This window comes from Diabrotica virgifera, chromosome 3, assembly GCF_917563875.1.
Source record: "Diabrotica virgifera virgifera chromosome 3, PGI_DIABVI_V3a".
Classification (NCBI taxonomy): Eukaryota; Metazoa; Arthropoda; class Insecta; order Coleoptera; family Chrysomelidae; genus Diabrotica; species Diabrotica virgifera.
The window spans coordinates 99,125,703-99,142,091 of record NC_065445.1 but is presented as its reverse complement, the minus strand read 5'-3'; the positions used below and the strand labels follow the sequence as shown (position 1 = coordinate 99,142,091).

The 16,389-nt window shown below is 33.9% G+C and overlaps 1 protein-coding gene across 1 annotated transcript in view; it reads left to right on the top strand.

Annotated features, from left to right (window-relative positions):
- LOC114334669 (arrestin domain-containing protein 3-like) overlaps nt 1–16,389 on the top strand; it is a 121,129-nt gene that overhangs the window by 78,805 nt on the left and 25,935 nt on the right. Inside the window, exons 5-7 of the mRNA XM_050645327.1 lie at nt 5,977–6,159; nt 9,977–10,168; nt 11,034–11,169. Coding sequence (XP_050501284.1) covers nt 5,977–6,159; nt 9,977–10,168; nt 11,034–11,169 — 511 coding nt within the window. The remainder of the gene's footprint in view (nt 1–5,976; nt 6,160–9,976; nt 10,169–11,033; nt 11,170–16,389) is intronic.

Below are 16,389 nucleotides of genomic sequence, written 5' to 3'. Positions count from 1 at the left end.
GGTAATCTACAATTTTAGGATTTATATGCATAATAACTATAGCACTTACTTACTTATTCCTCTTCACTCCATGCGGAGCAAAGGGCGTCAACTGTCTGCCTCCATTCTGTCCTATCCTTTGCACTCATCTTCTTAGGTCTTCTTAGTGTGTGCCCCATCCAACTCCATTTCCTTTTGCATATTTTCTTAGATATAGGTACCTGGTTAGTTCTTGTCCATAATTCTTGGTTTGATATGCGGTTTGGCCAGTAAATGTTAAGAATCTTCCTTAGGCATTTATTTATAAACACTTGCATCTGTCCGATACATTTTCTTGACACTTTCCAAGTTTCTGCTCCGTATAATAACACAGTCTTCACGTTGCTGTTGAATAATCTTATCTTAGTTTTACTTGTCATCTGACGCGAAGACCACATTTTCTTTAGCATATTGAATGCGTTTTGAGCTATTCCTATTCTCCGTTTTACGTCCTCCTCCGTCCCTCCTTTGTTGTTCAAAATACTGCCCAAGTAGTTAAATTTCTCTACCGTTTCTAATTCCGTGCCTCCCAGTGATATTCCCATTTCTCTTGGTGTATTTATTTTCATTATCTTAGTTTTTCTGACGTTTATGTTAAGTCCGACCTTCTTCCCTGCCTCTGCTACTTTTTCAGTTTTGCGTTGCATGTGTTGTCTTTTTTCTGTTAAAAGGCATATGTCATCTGCAAATTCCAAGTCCTCAAGTTGGTTAAAAACATTCTATCTTATTCCAGTCTTATTACTAGTAGCCTTGGACATGATCCAGTCGAGTCGATTACTATCAGGAATAAGGTTGGAGAGAGCACACAGCCTTGCCTTACTCCTGTACCAATATCTATTTGTTCTGTTAACTTGCCTTCGTGGACTATGCGTGCTGTGGACCCTTCGTAGAACAGTTTTATAATTCTGATATACTTGGGAGGCATTCCGTATTTCTCTAGCAATTTCCATAAGGGTTTGCGATCTACACGATCAAACGCTTTCTCGAAGTCTATAAAGTTCACATATAGCTTATTCTGCCACTCTAATGATTGCTCTATAATCGTTCTCATCGTACAAATGTGGTCAATGCAGGATCTTCGTGCCCGAAATCCAGCTTGGTTTTCTCTTATAACTTTATCAAATTCCTTCTTCATTCTTTCAAGTATGATTCGGGTCATTATTTTGCTTGTTGTGCATAGCAGGGTGATCTTCCTCCAATTTTCACATTTGGATGTGTCGCCCTTCTTAGGAATTTTTACAATTAAGCCTTGCGTCCATTCTCTGGGTAGCTCTTCGGTTCTCCAAATTTTATTTAAAAGTGTGTACAGTATAGAGGTGGACGTTTCGATGTCAGCTTTGATTAACTCAGCAGGGATATTGTCTATTCCGGCAGCTTTTCCTCTTTTTAATTGATTAATTGCATCTTTTATCTCTTCATGGGTGAGTTCTTCGGTGTTCATGTTCATTGGTTGTCTGTTAGGTTCCTCTTCTATTTCGTTTATTATATCCTGTTCTTCATACATTTCTTTGAAACATTCCATCCATCTAGTAAGAATTTGTTGTTCTGTTTTCAGTACGACACCATCTTTATCTTTTATTTTAGTGGTACCATTTCGGCTTGTTCTTCTCAAGGTTCTTGTGATGTCATTCAATTTTTTTAGGTCGTTTCCTTTTGTCGCATTTTCAGCTTCATTAATGAGTCCGTTGTGGTATGATCTTTTGTCATTTCTTGCGCTTCTTTTGACTTCTGTGTTTTTCCCAGTATTTCTGTTCTAATCGTTGCTTCTCATCGTCGTCTTTCATTCCTAGTAACTTGACTTTAATTTGTTTACGTTCTTGTATCTTGTCCCATGTTGTTTTCGTCATCCAGGGTTTGTTACTGTTTTTCTTGTAGCCAACTGTTTCCACTGCCGTTTTCTTTATCGTCTCTTTATACTTGTTCCAGAGTTCCTCAACAGTGGCTTCCTCTATGTCGTCGACCGTTCTCCAATTATTCTGCATTCGCTCTCTGAATTCATTCTGTACGTCATTTCCATCTCTGATCCAGTGAACATTGTATTTTTCTCTATTCGGCGTTCTCTTTGCTGCTGCTGGCAGCTTAACTGTAAATTTCGCTCTCACTAATACATGATCGGACCCTACATCTGCCCCTCTCATAGATCTTACATCCAGTAGTGATTTCCTCCATCGTCTATTTATTGTAATGTGGTCTATTTGGTTTTGTACTTCACCTCCTGGAGAAATCCACGTTATCTTGTGTATGCGCTTGTGTGGAAAGATACTTCCGCCAATCATTAAGTTGTTATGGGCACAGAAGTCAGTAAACATTTCACCATTTTCATTTATTTCTCCTAAGCCTTCTCTACCCATTACAAACTCTTTTCCCTCATTTTCTCCACCTATTTTGGCGTTCATATCCCCCATCACTATTAAGATATCACTTTTATTATTTGCCTCCACTCTATCATATACAGCTTGCAGTTGCTCGTAAAATTCTTCTTTCACTACCTGTTCTTTGTCGTTGGTGGGAGCATAAACATTTATTATTGAGAGGTTGCGAAATCTTGTTTTAAACCTTGCTACTATAATCCTATCTGTCACACCCTACCAATCTATCAATGCTCGTGCTGCGTTTTTTCCCAGCATTATGGCCACTCCACCCTCATGTTTGGCAGTTTCCTGTGTATGTCCCGAGAATAAGATTGTTTTTCCATTTTATAGTCTCGTTTTTCCACATCCTTTCCACTTTACCTCGCTTATTCCTAGGATTTCTATTTTTGTTTTTGTCCATCTCAGCAGCTACCTGATTAGTTTTGCCTATCTCATACATAGTTCTTACATTCCAGCAGCCCATATATGTATATGACCTTTCTCGTATCCATTTCCATAGCACTTGTCGTCATCGTTTTATTCAGTCCAGTTCCGAGGCATCTTGACGATTCCATAACAAAATATTTTTTTACGTGGTTGGGTTGTTAGCCCAACGCACAACCCTCCTCCTTTCTCATCCTGGACTTGGGACCAGGCAATGGCGAAGTTATATATAATAGTAGAGTATATCAAATAAATTTAAACGTTTACGAATCCTAAAATTGTAGATTGCCTTTCTAAAAAAGTTTTAATGTAATCTCTCTAATGTTCGATTACAAATTCTTTTTGACAAAATCGGCATCACCGCGCCAAAAACTCTCATAAGGACTGCATTGCCTATGTTCCCTATACTTTAAAAGCAAGGTGGGACGGACTATAGTAGTCTTTATGTTGTAGCTATAATCGGGTCTTGTTTCTGATGGATATGTCGTTATTGGTCTTAAACTGGCTTTATAAATTCTTGACTTCATCTCACTGTTAATATGTTGGTTTCGCCGTAAGTATAGTGTTATTAAGGCATCCTGCCAGTTTTATACTTGATTTCTCACTTCTTTGTCCAGTGTGGTCCAGGTCTCTGTAGCTGGCCAGTGTAATTCCAATGTATTTTATTTCCGTTACTTGTTCAATAATGATGCCATCTGATTGGCTCATACCTACTGATTACTATTATTAGTTTTCTGAGATGAAATTGTCATAACATGCTGTTGTATCGGTACATTATTCAGGCATACCGTTAAAATGTTTCAGAACATAATCTCATGATGTGTTATTAGACGGTTATTTTAAGTTTTAAAATTTATGATTCGTTTAATTAAATAGAAATATAAATATAAATTACACCGCTATGTTTATAGGAGCATGTTTATAGGACAAAAATTTTATCTCTAAGAGTACACAATTTGAAAAATGGGAACATTTAGAAAAAAGAGGACAAGTTTAGAAATAATATCGGTCAATTGAATAACATGTATGCAGTCTAACAAGAAACTAAAAAATATTTTGTTAAAATTAAAAATAATTAGAGAAAATAATGTCACTGATCACTAAAGATCACTTTATTACCGAGAGCCGAAAGTCCCTTAGAATAAATAAAAGGTTTCTTTTGAATGAAGTATTTGCAATTAATAATCACACTAAATTTCCTCTTTTATTTTCACCTCTGTAACTTATTAAAATAAACCGGTGGCGCCCAAAATCCCGACAGCCAAAATCCCCGACAGCCAAAATACCGACGGCCAAAACAGCGACACGCCAGAATCCCGACACGCCAGAATCCCGACAGGTCAAAATCACGACATGCAACAATCCTCGCATAAGTAAAAATTCCGACCACTACATTTTGAATATTTATTGTTTCCTTTTCAAATGCAATACCAAATCATATTCTAGAGTATTGAAATTAAAAAATTAATTACTTACTAATAAGTACGGGTACTAATTATTATGTATTTTAAAAGAAAAAGTTATTTAAACACTTTATTTTATAATATAAAAGCTATACTTACTGAAATGGAAGGTTGTAAGTGACATGGTAATATCTATTATATGAAAGTAAACTTGAATTCAGGATTTGGTTATACATAGATTATTGGACTATATACAGGGTGTCCCAGACTAATTTACCCGCGCTATATCTCTTAAACGAATAGAGATTTTCGAATGGTACAAAAGGTGATAGATTCTACTTGTAATACACTTTAATATAGCGTACAAAAAAATCATCTCCTAAATAATCATCCCTTAGTTACAACCCCTAACTTTAATTTATTTAATAGCACCCTGTATATTTTTTATAGTTTTGGATGTGGTCTTTTATCGTCTATTCAACACATTTTTTTAAAATAAAATCGGTTCGTAAATAACCTAGAAACTATCAGTTTATTTTTGTTAAATTGTGTGTCCCAGACTAATTTATCCAGGCTATATTTCTTAAACGAATAGAGATTTTCGAATGGCACAAAAACTAATCTATTCTATTTGTAATACACTTTCATATGGCGTAGAAAAAATTCATCCCCTAAATATTCTTCCCTAACTTACAGGGTGCTATTTAAAAAAAATAAAGTTAGGGGTTGTAACTAAGGGATGAATAATAAGGGAATATTTTTTTTCTACGCCATATTAAAGTGTATTACAAACGTAATAGATCAAGTTTTTGTCCCATTCGAAAATCTCTATTCGTTTAAGAAATATAGCCTGGATAAATTAGTCTAGGACACATAATTAACAAAACTAAACTGATATTTTCTTGGTTATTTACGAACCGATTTTATTTTCAAAAAATGTGTTTAATAGACGATAGAAGACTACATCCAAAACTATAAAAAAATATACAAAGTGCTATTAAAAAAATTAAAGTTAGGGGTTGTAATTAAGGGATGAATATTTAGGGGATGATTTTTTTCTACGTCATATTAAAGTGTATTACAAGTAGAATATACCACTTTTTGTCCCATTCGAAAATCTTCATTCCTTTAAGAGATATAGCGTGGGTAAATTAGTCTGGGACACCCTGTATTGGCAAAAAAAATAATTAATTCATATACCCATGTTAGAAATTTTATTTAGAAAATTAGTTCATATTAAATGGTAAATACTTTTATTTAGTAACAAAAAATAAAAAACAGATGGCCATAAACAAAAAACAAGAAATAAATGTAATTAATATGTTAAAAAGAAACTTATCAAACCTGTCGGGATTCTGGCCTGTCGGGATTTTGGCCTGTCGTGTCGGGATTCTGGCGTGTCGGGATTTTGGCCGTCGGGATTGGTGCTGTCGGGATTTTGGCTGTCGGGATTTTGGGGTAGACCCAAAATAAACATTATAGAAGTTTTCAGGGACCTTCGACCCTTGGTAATAATGTAATCTTTCATTGTGCGTTTAAATTTTTCAAAAAGATTAGTTTTCTCAGGATTCGAAAAAAAATGAATACATTTAAAACACATTGAAATTTTTGACAGGCGTCAAAATTTTGCATTTTGCGCCTTTCCGCTTAATGAAATGATGTAGTGAATATTTATAATTAACTAAGTATATAGGAGAGGAGTAAATTTGTTAAATAACCGATAGCTTAGTTTTTATTTTTATTTACATTTTATTTTTTAGAGTCCAGTTAACTACCAGGATGAAAAAACTATATGCTGCATGTGTTGTGCGAGCGATCCTATCACTATGGATGTTTTTTTGGAAAAAGAAGCCTATGTAGTAGGCGAAGTAGCAAAAGTAAAAGTAGAAGTTACTAATATGTCTAATGAAAGTATTTCGGAACTCAATTTAACGCTGAAAATGGTAAGTTTTGGATATAAAACTAGGAACCAAGTGTATAGAAAATATGATTTATACAAATGCCCCACACATACTTTCCCACACATACTTTATATTGCCAGCACTATTAGCGTGCACATATTCGATACATCAGAAAAAAGTTATAATTAAAACTGCGATACAGTTGAGTCCACGGTTCTTTGCCCGTGCGTCATTAATACTTGGCGAGATAAAATAAATACTTTTTATCTAGCATCATTGTCTTCCAGGCGTGAAAATAAAGACAAACCAGCTACTGCCTGTTATTAAGTAAAGACACACGTCATTTTTATGAACGCTCTAGACTCAGTACATCGAAGAGAGATAAGTACAAACAATACGCTTGGGAACATTTTAAGATTTTAAGTACAATTTGTGACGTTTCTGGTTTGTTTACTTGTCACTGTCAGTTTGTTAGATTTTTTGCTATTTTTTGTCCTGTTTTTGCATTTAGAAGTTATTTATATTACACAAACAGTTGTTTTCACAACTAATTTTATATTGGAGTTTGAAATTTTATGGTACGTGTATTTTATTTTGCCATTCATTTACATACAAAGTTAACCTCATTAGTGAAACAAATAACAAAAAGAAAATATTTTATTGTCAAATATTTATATTATAACAAAATTTAATATCAATAACGATATTAAAAGAATTTATTAAGCTACTTCCAATGTAGCTGTAATTCTGCATCAAAATTTTAAAGCAAAGAATAACATTTTACATTTATGCGATAACATCAAATTTTATAATATAATCAGTCATTGGAGAAGTAGCCACTTTCTGTCACTTGCTGTTGCGTGAAATAGATTTCCGACTTATTTCGTATACTTTAAATGATGACGCATGTGTAAAAAATCATGGACTCAACTGTAACTTTGGTTCAATCAAGAGCACATAAAGCTTTGGTTAGATGAGTAAAATTTAGGTTTTTTTGTCTGTTGGCGATATATACAATACGATAACGTATGTTGGCTCACTTATGAAGCAAAAAGCTCAATTTTTAGGCGGCCAAAAAAATAGTTAAATTCTCGAGCCAAGAAATCCAATAAGTAGAGATTGTTGTATAGTAATACATATAGAACTTTCTTCTAAATTTTTAGACAATTTAATATCTTCAGACAAGAGTGTACTACTATCAGTTCACAAATAATGACAAAAGGAGCGATGTCTGAGAAACGGGCCATTTTTAAACAGATGTATCTTCGTATATTCTAGAAGCAGGGCCTATTTTACCATTAGGCTCGTGAAGCACCTGTCTCTGGCCCGCATTTTAATGGGTCCCTGAAAGATCACAAAAAAAAAACAGTTATTGCAGTAAAAAAATAAATTTTCCGAATTCTTTCATTTTACAAACAGGAAAAAATTATTAATGATAACAATAATAGTTATATTCATAAACCATAAACCGTTATTATCAATTTTTTTAAAAGGACATGAAAATTTTAAATTAAATAGTTTTCTACCTATTTGTGATACTAATTGCTCAACTATCCCAAATTATATTTAGGGGCCCAAAAATTGTGTAGTGCCTCGGGCCTGATTTGAAGTAAAATAGTCTCTGTCTAGAAGGATTTTAATTTACAATTGCTCGTTTGGAAAGTATTTAAAAACCCTTTCATTTGTTGCTTTCTACATTTTTTCCTCGTTAAAATTTGACAATTAGTTGAAAATAATTAAATTTAAGTTTTCTTTTGGTTCTTCTTAACCTTTCAAGTACAACGTATCTTTTGCGTTCTACCAAAAAGTTGACATTCTAACTAGAAAAATGAGATCTTTTGCGATAGAATATGTCCACTAGGCTCAGATATGTATATAGATCTTAAAATATAACGCAAAAAGGACAACTGTTAACCCTTTCCAGGGACATATCTTATGCCCAAGGTCATCTAGATGGGTTAAAAATAACTATAGGCTACTTTTTTTAATGTGTAATAATACAGGGTGATTGATTAGTAGGGTAAAGCTCAATAGCACCGCTATAGTAATAGATAACAATATAACAAAAATTTTAGCCACCTTTGAGCTTCACATTACAAAATTAGTTAGAATATTACAGGGTGTTCGATAACAGAGTGGCAGACCTAACTTATGTTTTTTTAAATAGAACACCCTATATTTTATTTTATATTCGAAATACTGTTAACTTCTCCATCACAAAAATATAAAGGTTTGTAATATTATACAGGGTATTTACAAAGTTATAACCAATTTTGTATGAAAATCATAAGAAGTTCAACTCCCTGTATAAATAAAAATAAGCACAACAGCAATGGTTTATATCATGGTTTATATTTTTTATTTATTGTACAGGGTGAGTATAAACGCAAGTACATTATTTTCTCAGTAATGTTAAATGGAACACCCTGTATTTTATATCATTATTGAAAAGTAACATTAACGTACTTTAATTTTTATGTAACATTCTCCATTTCATTTTTCAGAGTAAATTATTTTAGGTGTGTTAAATTTATCTAAATTTTAAGTAAGCCATGACTGCATTGACAATTGAAGATTACCGAATCCGGTAATCAATGTAACACTGTAGCAAATAAAGAGATAAAAATAATTTATTAGTAATACATTTTACAAACAAAAACACAACCACTACATGCAACATTTTTGAAACAATTAAAAACTATCTTTTTATGTAAATGCAACAAATAAACAAAGAAAATTAGTAATAAATTTTACAAAAAACACACAAACACAGAATACAATATTTTGTGAAGACAATTAAACACTACTTTTGTATGTAAATGTAACAATGTAGCAAATAAAGAACGAAACATAATTTATCAGTAATACATTTTGCAAAAAAACATGTTTGAAAAAATTAGAAGCTACTTTTAGTAAAATATTTTTAATATTTAATTACATAAGGTGTTCAAAATTATCTCCTAACACATTTATGTACGCCTAAAAACGATCATTGAATGAGCTACTTACTCTACGGAGCATTTGTAAATTAACACATCGAAATACACTTTGTATTCTATTTTTCATCTCATCCCTTGTTGTTGGAGGTATTTTATAAACTTCATTATTAACGTAACCCCAAAAAAATCAGTCCAGTTTATTAAATTCTGGTGATTTGGGTGGCCACGCTACTGGTCCATTGAAAAATGAAAATATCTCGAAAACTAATAAATTTAGACACAGGGAATGTTATCTAAAAATTAAAGTACGGTAATGGTACTTTTCAATAGTGATATAAAATACAGGGTGTTCCATTTAAAATTACTGAGAAAATAATGTACTTGCGTTTTGACTCACCCTGTATTTGATATAAAGAAAATTAGCAATATCGACAATTCTTCAAAATTTTGACAATACGTTAAAAAATATGGCATTAATAAACCATTGTTGTTTTGCTTATTTTTATTTATACAGGGAGTTGAACTTGTTACGATTTTCATATAAAATTGGTTATAACTTTGTAAATACCCTGTGTAACATAACAAACCTTTATATTTTTGTGATGGAGAAGTTAACAGGATTTCGAATTTAAAATAAAATATAGGGTGTTCTATTAAAAAAAAAACAAGTTTGGTCTGCCACTGTGTTATCGAACACCCTGTAACATTCTAACTAATTTTGTAATGTGAAGCTCAAAGGTAGCTAAAATTTTTGTTATTAACTTTTATTGCTATCTATTGCTATAGCGGAGCTATTGAGTTTTATCCTACTAATCAATCACCCTGTATACTAAAATTTGGTAAAAGTCTGCTGATCCCACCCCCTCCCCTTAAATGTTATTATAGATTTAGATTTTATAATTTATTGTAATTATTTTTAGACTATAGAATCAAAGACTACCAGTCCAAGAACCCATCACAAATATGACAATGAACTGATAGCTCTTACATCAGCTACAGGCGTAGGAGCCCATGGACAAAGAACATACAACTTTGATTTACAGATACCAGCTAATACCATGGTTCCAAACTTCGCCGGAAGTTATCTTTTTAAGCAGTGGTGTGTACTAAACGTAAGTCATAGTGGGGGAGGAAAGTATGCTAAGGTTGTAGTTACTCGAGCGTTATGGGATGAAGATTAGGTTCTAAAACCAAAAAAAGTTAAGTTTTCCATAAAGTGGAGACTTTCCATTTTTTAATTTAATTTTTATATCGCCATCCAATTATAGCGCCATCAATCCATAATTCGAAAAAATGTCTCGAATAAGAGTTACTTATTTTTACATAAATAATCCAAATCTACAATAAAAAATGGGGGCTCCTATTTAAGATTTTAAACTAACCCCCCACCCCACCTCCGTGGGGGGTCGTGTTTGGTACCATTCAATAGATTTTTCAAAAATAATGAATGCGTATATTTTGCAGGTTTTCGATCTGATGTTTATTTCGCGAAATATGGCGGGCTTCATATTTAAAATTCTAAATTTACCCCCTATCTCTCTCCGTGGGGTGTCGTGTTTGGTATCATTCGATAGATTTTTGAAAAATATTGATCACGTATTTTTTAGTTTTTCGATCTGACGTTCATTTCGCGAAATATTCGCTTTTTTGTGAAATTTTGTGACACTCCCATTTTCTTACAACCCGCTCAAATCGTCAGTTTTTTTAAGTATACACTGTTTTGCATGTACTTAAGTTACCTATTTTTAATCTGACAATTTCGAGCTTTTCTAAGGATAGATTTTTTTTCGGACCCCGCTTGACTAACTCTCCTGTATTAAGAGCCAATATATGGTAGAGGTACATTTACACGGTACAAGGTTTCCCCCCATGTGATAATCTGACGCACTCGAGTAACTTCAAAAATCCCGCTTGGGCTTCGCTACCATCATTCCTTATAAAAGTTATTTTTAATTTTTGAAATGTGTGATTTTTTAGATTGAGGCAGTAATACCAGGATGTCACTCTAATTTGGATATTGATACCGGTATAAAATTAGGTCATATTCCACTTCTTGGAGATCAGCTTCCACCTCCCCAAGTGCGTATGATACCAGTGCATGAAGCACCAGGAGGTAATTATAAATTGCCTATATTATGTATATTTCATTGTTTTTAAATGTTTTGAATATTCAATCGCAGTTGATATGATTAAACATCATATAAAAATACAGTGGAGCCTCGTTAACTCGGATTAATCGAGACCGCGGCCAATCCGGGTTATCGAAAATCCGGGTTAGCCGAAGAAAATGGTTAAAATTAATAAAATACGGTATACTTACAGATAAACTCCGTTATAATTGAAATAACATGAAATGAAATGCACAGTACACATATAAATTACGTATCAATTACGCCTTTACCAATTCTACCTAATGCTTCTAGTTTCTTTTCCATTGTCACTACAACATTTTTACGTTTTGTTTCTATTACGTAGACAAAAAACACGCAAACACAAAATCTGAATAGATTTACGAATGATTACAGAACGGAAGCGAACAATACGACTGTACTACACACAATACGGTCTCAATCACAACGATGTTATGTTATTTAATAACAGTGAAGACTAAGCCCATTGTTTAAAAAAGAATTGTTTAATAGTCTTTTTAAACAATGCTAAGACAGTTTGAAATAAATAAAGGATACTACAGGTGCCGATTAGCCCCCTCAGCCATTTATATAAGTTATTTACGCGAATAATAGTTAAGAGAATGGAAAGAAAGTTAGAGACTTATCAATCAAGAGAGCAGGATTCCGAAAAAGTTACGGAACAAATGACCATCTACAAAGTATAAAAACCCTAATAGAGAAAGTAGTGGAATACAATAAACCTCTAGTTCTAGTTTTTATCGATTTTCATAAAGCCTTTGAGCTTAGCAAAATATTACAGACGCTTAAAGAATGCAGGCTAGATTATAGGTATACAAAATTATTACACAAAATATACTTACAGGCAACAACCACTGTTAAATTACATACTAACAGTAATCACATAAAAATAGAACGGGGGGTTAGACAAGGAGACCCAATGTCACCTAAACTTTTTAATACGGTCTTAGAACATGCTTTCAAGAGTTTGGATTGGATGACAAAGGGAATAAAAATAGATGGAGAATACCTAAACAACTTTCGTTTCGCCAATGATATAGTCATGGTAGCTGAGGATCTAGGTATGGCAAGAGAGATGGTACAGGAACTCGTTGTGGCTACAGAAAATGTAGGTTTAAATATAAACATCTCGAAAACAAAAATAATGACAAATTTGGTACCCAACCAGAACATCAGTATTGGTGGGAAGGAAATAGAACTCGTAGATAGATATAAATGTCTGGGACATGAAATTACGATTGGCAGGGATAACCAGACTCATGAACTGCAAGAGAAGAATAGGTCTTGGGTGGGCAGCATTTGGAAAATTGAGAGAAACTTTTAAAAGTGAGTTGCCCACATCCCTAAAGAGAAAGGTATTTGATCAGTGCGTCCTCCCAGTATTGACGTACGGATCAGAAACACTTACCTTAACTAAAGCCTCGGCTACCAAACTAAGAGTCACTCAGAGAAGAATGGAGCGGTCAATGTTAGGAATAACTCTGCGAGACAAAATCAGAAACGAAGAAATCAGAAGAAGAACAAAGGTGACTGACGTCATCGAGAGGATAGCCAGGTTGAAGTGGAGATGGGCAGGACACATAGCCAGAATGACAGACGGGCGATGGACGAAGAGGTTATTGGAATGGAGGCCAAGAGAAGACAAGAGAAGCGTCGGTCGACCGCCTACAAGATGGACTGACGACTTAAGAAAGGTAAATAAAAACTGGATGAGAGCGGCGCAGGATAGATGGGGTTGGAAACGAGGGGAGGAGGCCTATATTCAGCAGTGGACTTTTGAGGCTGGATGATGACAGGTGCCTGTTGTTTCGGATAACACGACAATGCACGTCGTGTGCCATGAGTCATTTTTACTATATGTAGTTCAAATTACACAAATACCCATTATCTCTCAAATATTATGTTACATACATTTTTATTGTTGAAATGTTTGTCTAGTGAAAATTGGTCCGGGTTAGCCGGACTTCGGGTTATCGGGGGCCGACTTATCGGGGTTCCACTGTACATTGAATTTCATTTAAAGGCTAAAACAGTAATAGTTGAAAGACTGATAAGTTTGTACACACTTGAATGAATAAGGGAAAATGAAAATGTAGTATGTCAAAGTGTGTAAATAATTTATTTCCTTAGCTGAGCGCTTTCGACATAAATGTCATCATCGGAGCTAATGCTAAAATAAAAAAAGAGATCTTGTAAGAAAAAGAAGTACAAAACTCTTTTTTTACTTACGTCAAATACTAAAAAAGTACCGCTACATAGAGGTGTAAACAAGTGCATCTTAGGAATGTAAATTTGATTTTTAAATTGTGAATGCTAACTTAGTCCTCCGTACAACAGAAAACAGCAAAAAACAGAAAGAAACGGCCACATACACGTTGCATATATGTTTTTGTGCAACGTGTATGTGACCGTTTCTTTCTGTTTTTTGCTGTTTTCTGTTGTACGGAGGACTAAGTTAGCATTCACAATTTAAAAATCAAATTTACATTCCTAAGATGCACTTGTTTACACCTCTACGTAGCGGTACTTTTTTAGTATTTGACGTAAGTAAAAAAAGAGTTTTGTACTTCTTTTTCTTACAAGATCTCTTTTTTTATTTTAGCATTAGCTCCGATGATGACATTTATGTCGAAAGCGCTCAGCTAAGGAAATAAATTATTTACACACTTTGACATACTACATTTTCATTTTCCCTTATAAAACAGTAATACAAACTAAAAGCATCATCATCATTGGCTGCAGCCCATGGTGGGTCTTGGCCTGTTCTAGAATCAGCTTCCATTCCTTCCTATCCTTGCCTTGATTTTTCAATTTCGTACTCTTAATACTCGTAAAGTCGTGTTCCACCTGGTCCTTAAATCGTGCTCTGGGGTTACCTCTTCTGCTCACACCATCCGGTCTTTGGTTATAAATGTGTTTCCACGGTTCCATCTGATTCATTCTCTCTTAGTGGCCTGGCCACCGCAGCCTGTTTATTTTTATATACATTCCAGTACTAGGCTACTAGGCGGTTTTTCTGCACGCGCACGCCTTTAGGAGGGTGATCGACGTGCGAGCCATAATACCGCGGTTTTAAAAACGACGGTTTTACTCGCGGCTCGTTGGTGCTGATCGACTAGCCAGCAAAACAGTCGTGTCAACCGTCCACAGGCAACATGTCGTAACCTTGTTATTTTCTTTCCTGTAGGAAGCTCGCAATTATTGAATTTTTTTTTTTGACATCGGCTCTAGTTGAGTTGGGTTCATGTTTTTGAAGATATTCTTCTTTAGCGGCGAATCGATTGAGGGTAAAATTTGATTGATCCGCGCGCATGCGCACACCGACAGTATGGTATTAGTTATACGGGCTCTGATTGGGTGTTGAAATTTTGAAATGATCTGTCAATAATTGTTCAATATGGAGATTATCGGTAAACAAAAATATTGTATAATATTAGTTTTTATTGATGTGTGGACAGAAATAAAATCAAATTTATAATTATAGTGACTTTTTAAATAGTTTTGAAAAGCCGCAGGTACGTAATTCTAAATGTTTCAGTTGGAAATACCTAATAGTTTCAATACCTATCTATTTGGAAAATGTAAACAAAATAATGTAGTTACCTATTAGTAGGCAATGCTTTAATTTACATAATCTGATTACGAACAAACTTTTTACAAATCTTCATCTCATATATCGTTTTCTTACTCTATATTTTGTTGTATTTGACGTGAAGTTGGTTCAAGCCCCAAGCAAGTTATTATTTTTTTATTTTTTTTTATAGATTTTATGATTGTAAGTATATTATTATATAATTTTTGAAGATATTCTTCTTTTTTGAAAGTGGTAGATAAGAAAGTTAGTTTGATTTTTAAATAAAATAAGTACAAATAACCTTTTAAGTATATTTACTTCGTTTAAATTACCTATTATATAATAGAAGAATATCTTCTTACGTGCGTACAAAGTACACACACATTCTTTTTTACGATATTTAAGAGTTTAATACAATGTGGTAAGTCGAATTGCTTTGTTTTTGTACTCTGGCCATTTACATTTCCATAAACAAGAACGGTCTCGTAAGCAATATATAAATTCTAATAAAAAGTCGTGGCTGAGAGTTCGCATATCCATGATTAAAAACTGGTCTTTTTCACTTCAACGGTCGCCGAAATCTGCCGGCTTGGCTCGCCAGCCGTGATACACGCGCGGTTTTGAACGACGAGCCAAGTAAAAAATAAAACCAACTGACGAACCGCGAGCCAGGCTTGTCGGTAAATAAAACCGCGGTATTGCAATGATACACTGGCGAGCTTTACCGACGAGCCACAAAACCGCGGTTTTACTCGCCTGTCGATCTGGGCGTTTATAAATACTTGTGTTGCCTGATGAGTCTAAATTGAAAACTGCCTAATCTAAACCATCACTTTTTGTTATCGTCCACGTTTCTGACGCCTAACTGAGGACGGGCTAGCGGCTAGAGTAGAGTTGTGTATATCAATAGTTTCGTTCTTTTTGTAACTGTTCGATTTTAAAAGTTTCTTTAATCCATAGTATCTACGCTCTATTTACTAGATATATACGTCTGTTAATTTCTGCAATTACTGTACTACTTTGGTTCATTTGTGAGCCTAGATATAATATAGACAAACGAAAATACGTGTCATATAAAAGTATTCTATAATAATTGGATTGTGTCTAAAAGTTTTTGTTATTACCTCCTAAAACTTTATGGAAATGAAAAGATAACGAAAGGTAAGGCGAAAGTTAGAAATATTTAACAATTTATTTTAGTAAAATTCAAAATCTTAGGATTACAGGCGGCAACTATGTTAAAACTAACAATAATTCAATAAAAATAGTATTGGCACATCTGATTTTAATGACATCTATCCATCCTTGTGTAATTGGAATCTAAATTTCCCGTTCTGTCCTTAAAACATTGTATTGCCTTGTTAGTCGAATAACGTCGCTATATCTTCCTCAGAAACCCTCCTAATATACCGATCCGCCTGTCAGGGATGCCTCACGATACACTAAGAACTTTGCGTGACATTTACAGTAGCCTTAAAACATGCTTACTCTTTCAAAATTTCGGGTTACTCTTATATTACACTGAACAACTCACTCACATATATCGCATAAACTAGATATGTCTAGCGGATCCCAAAATTGAAGATCTGGACTCATTTGTAAAACTATT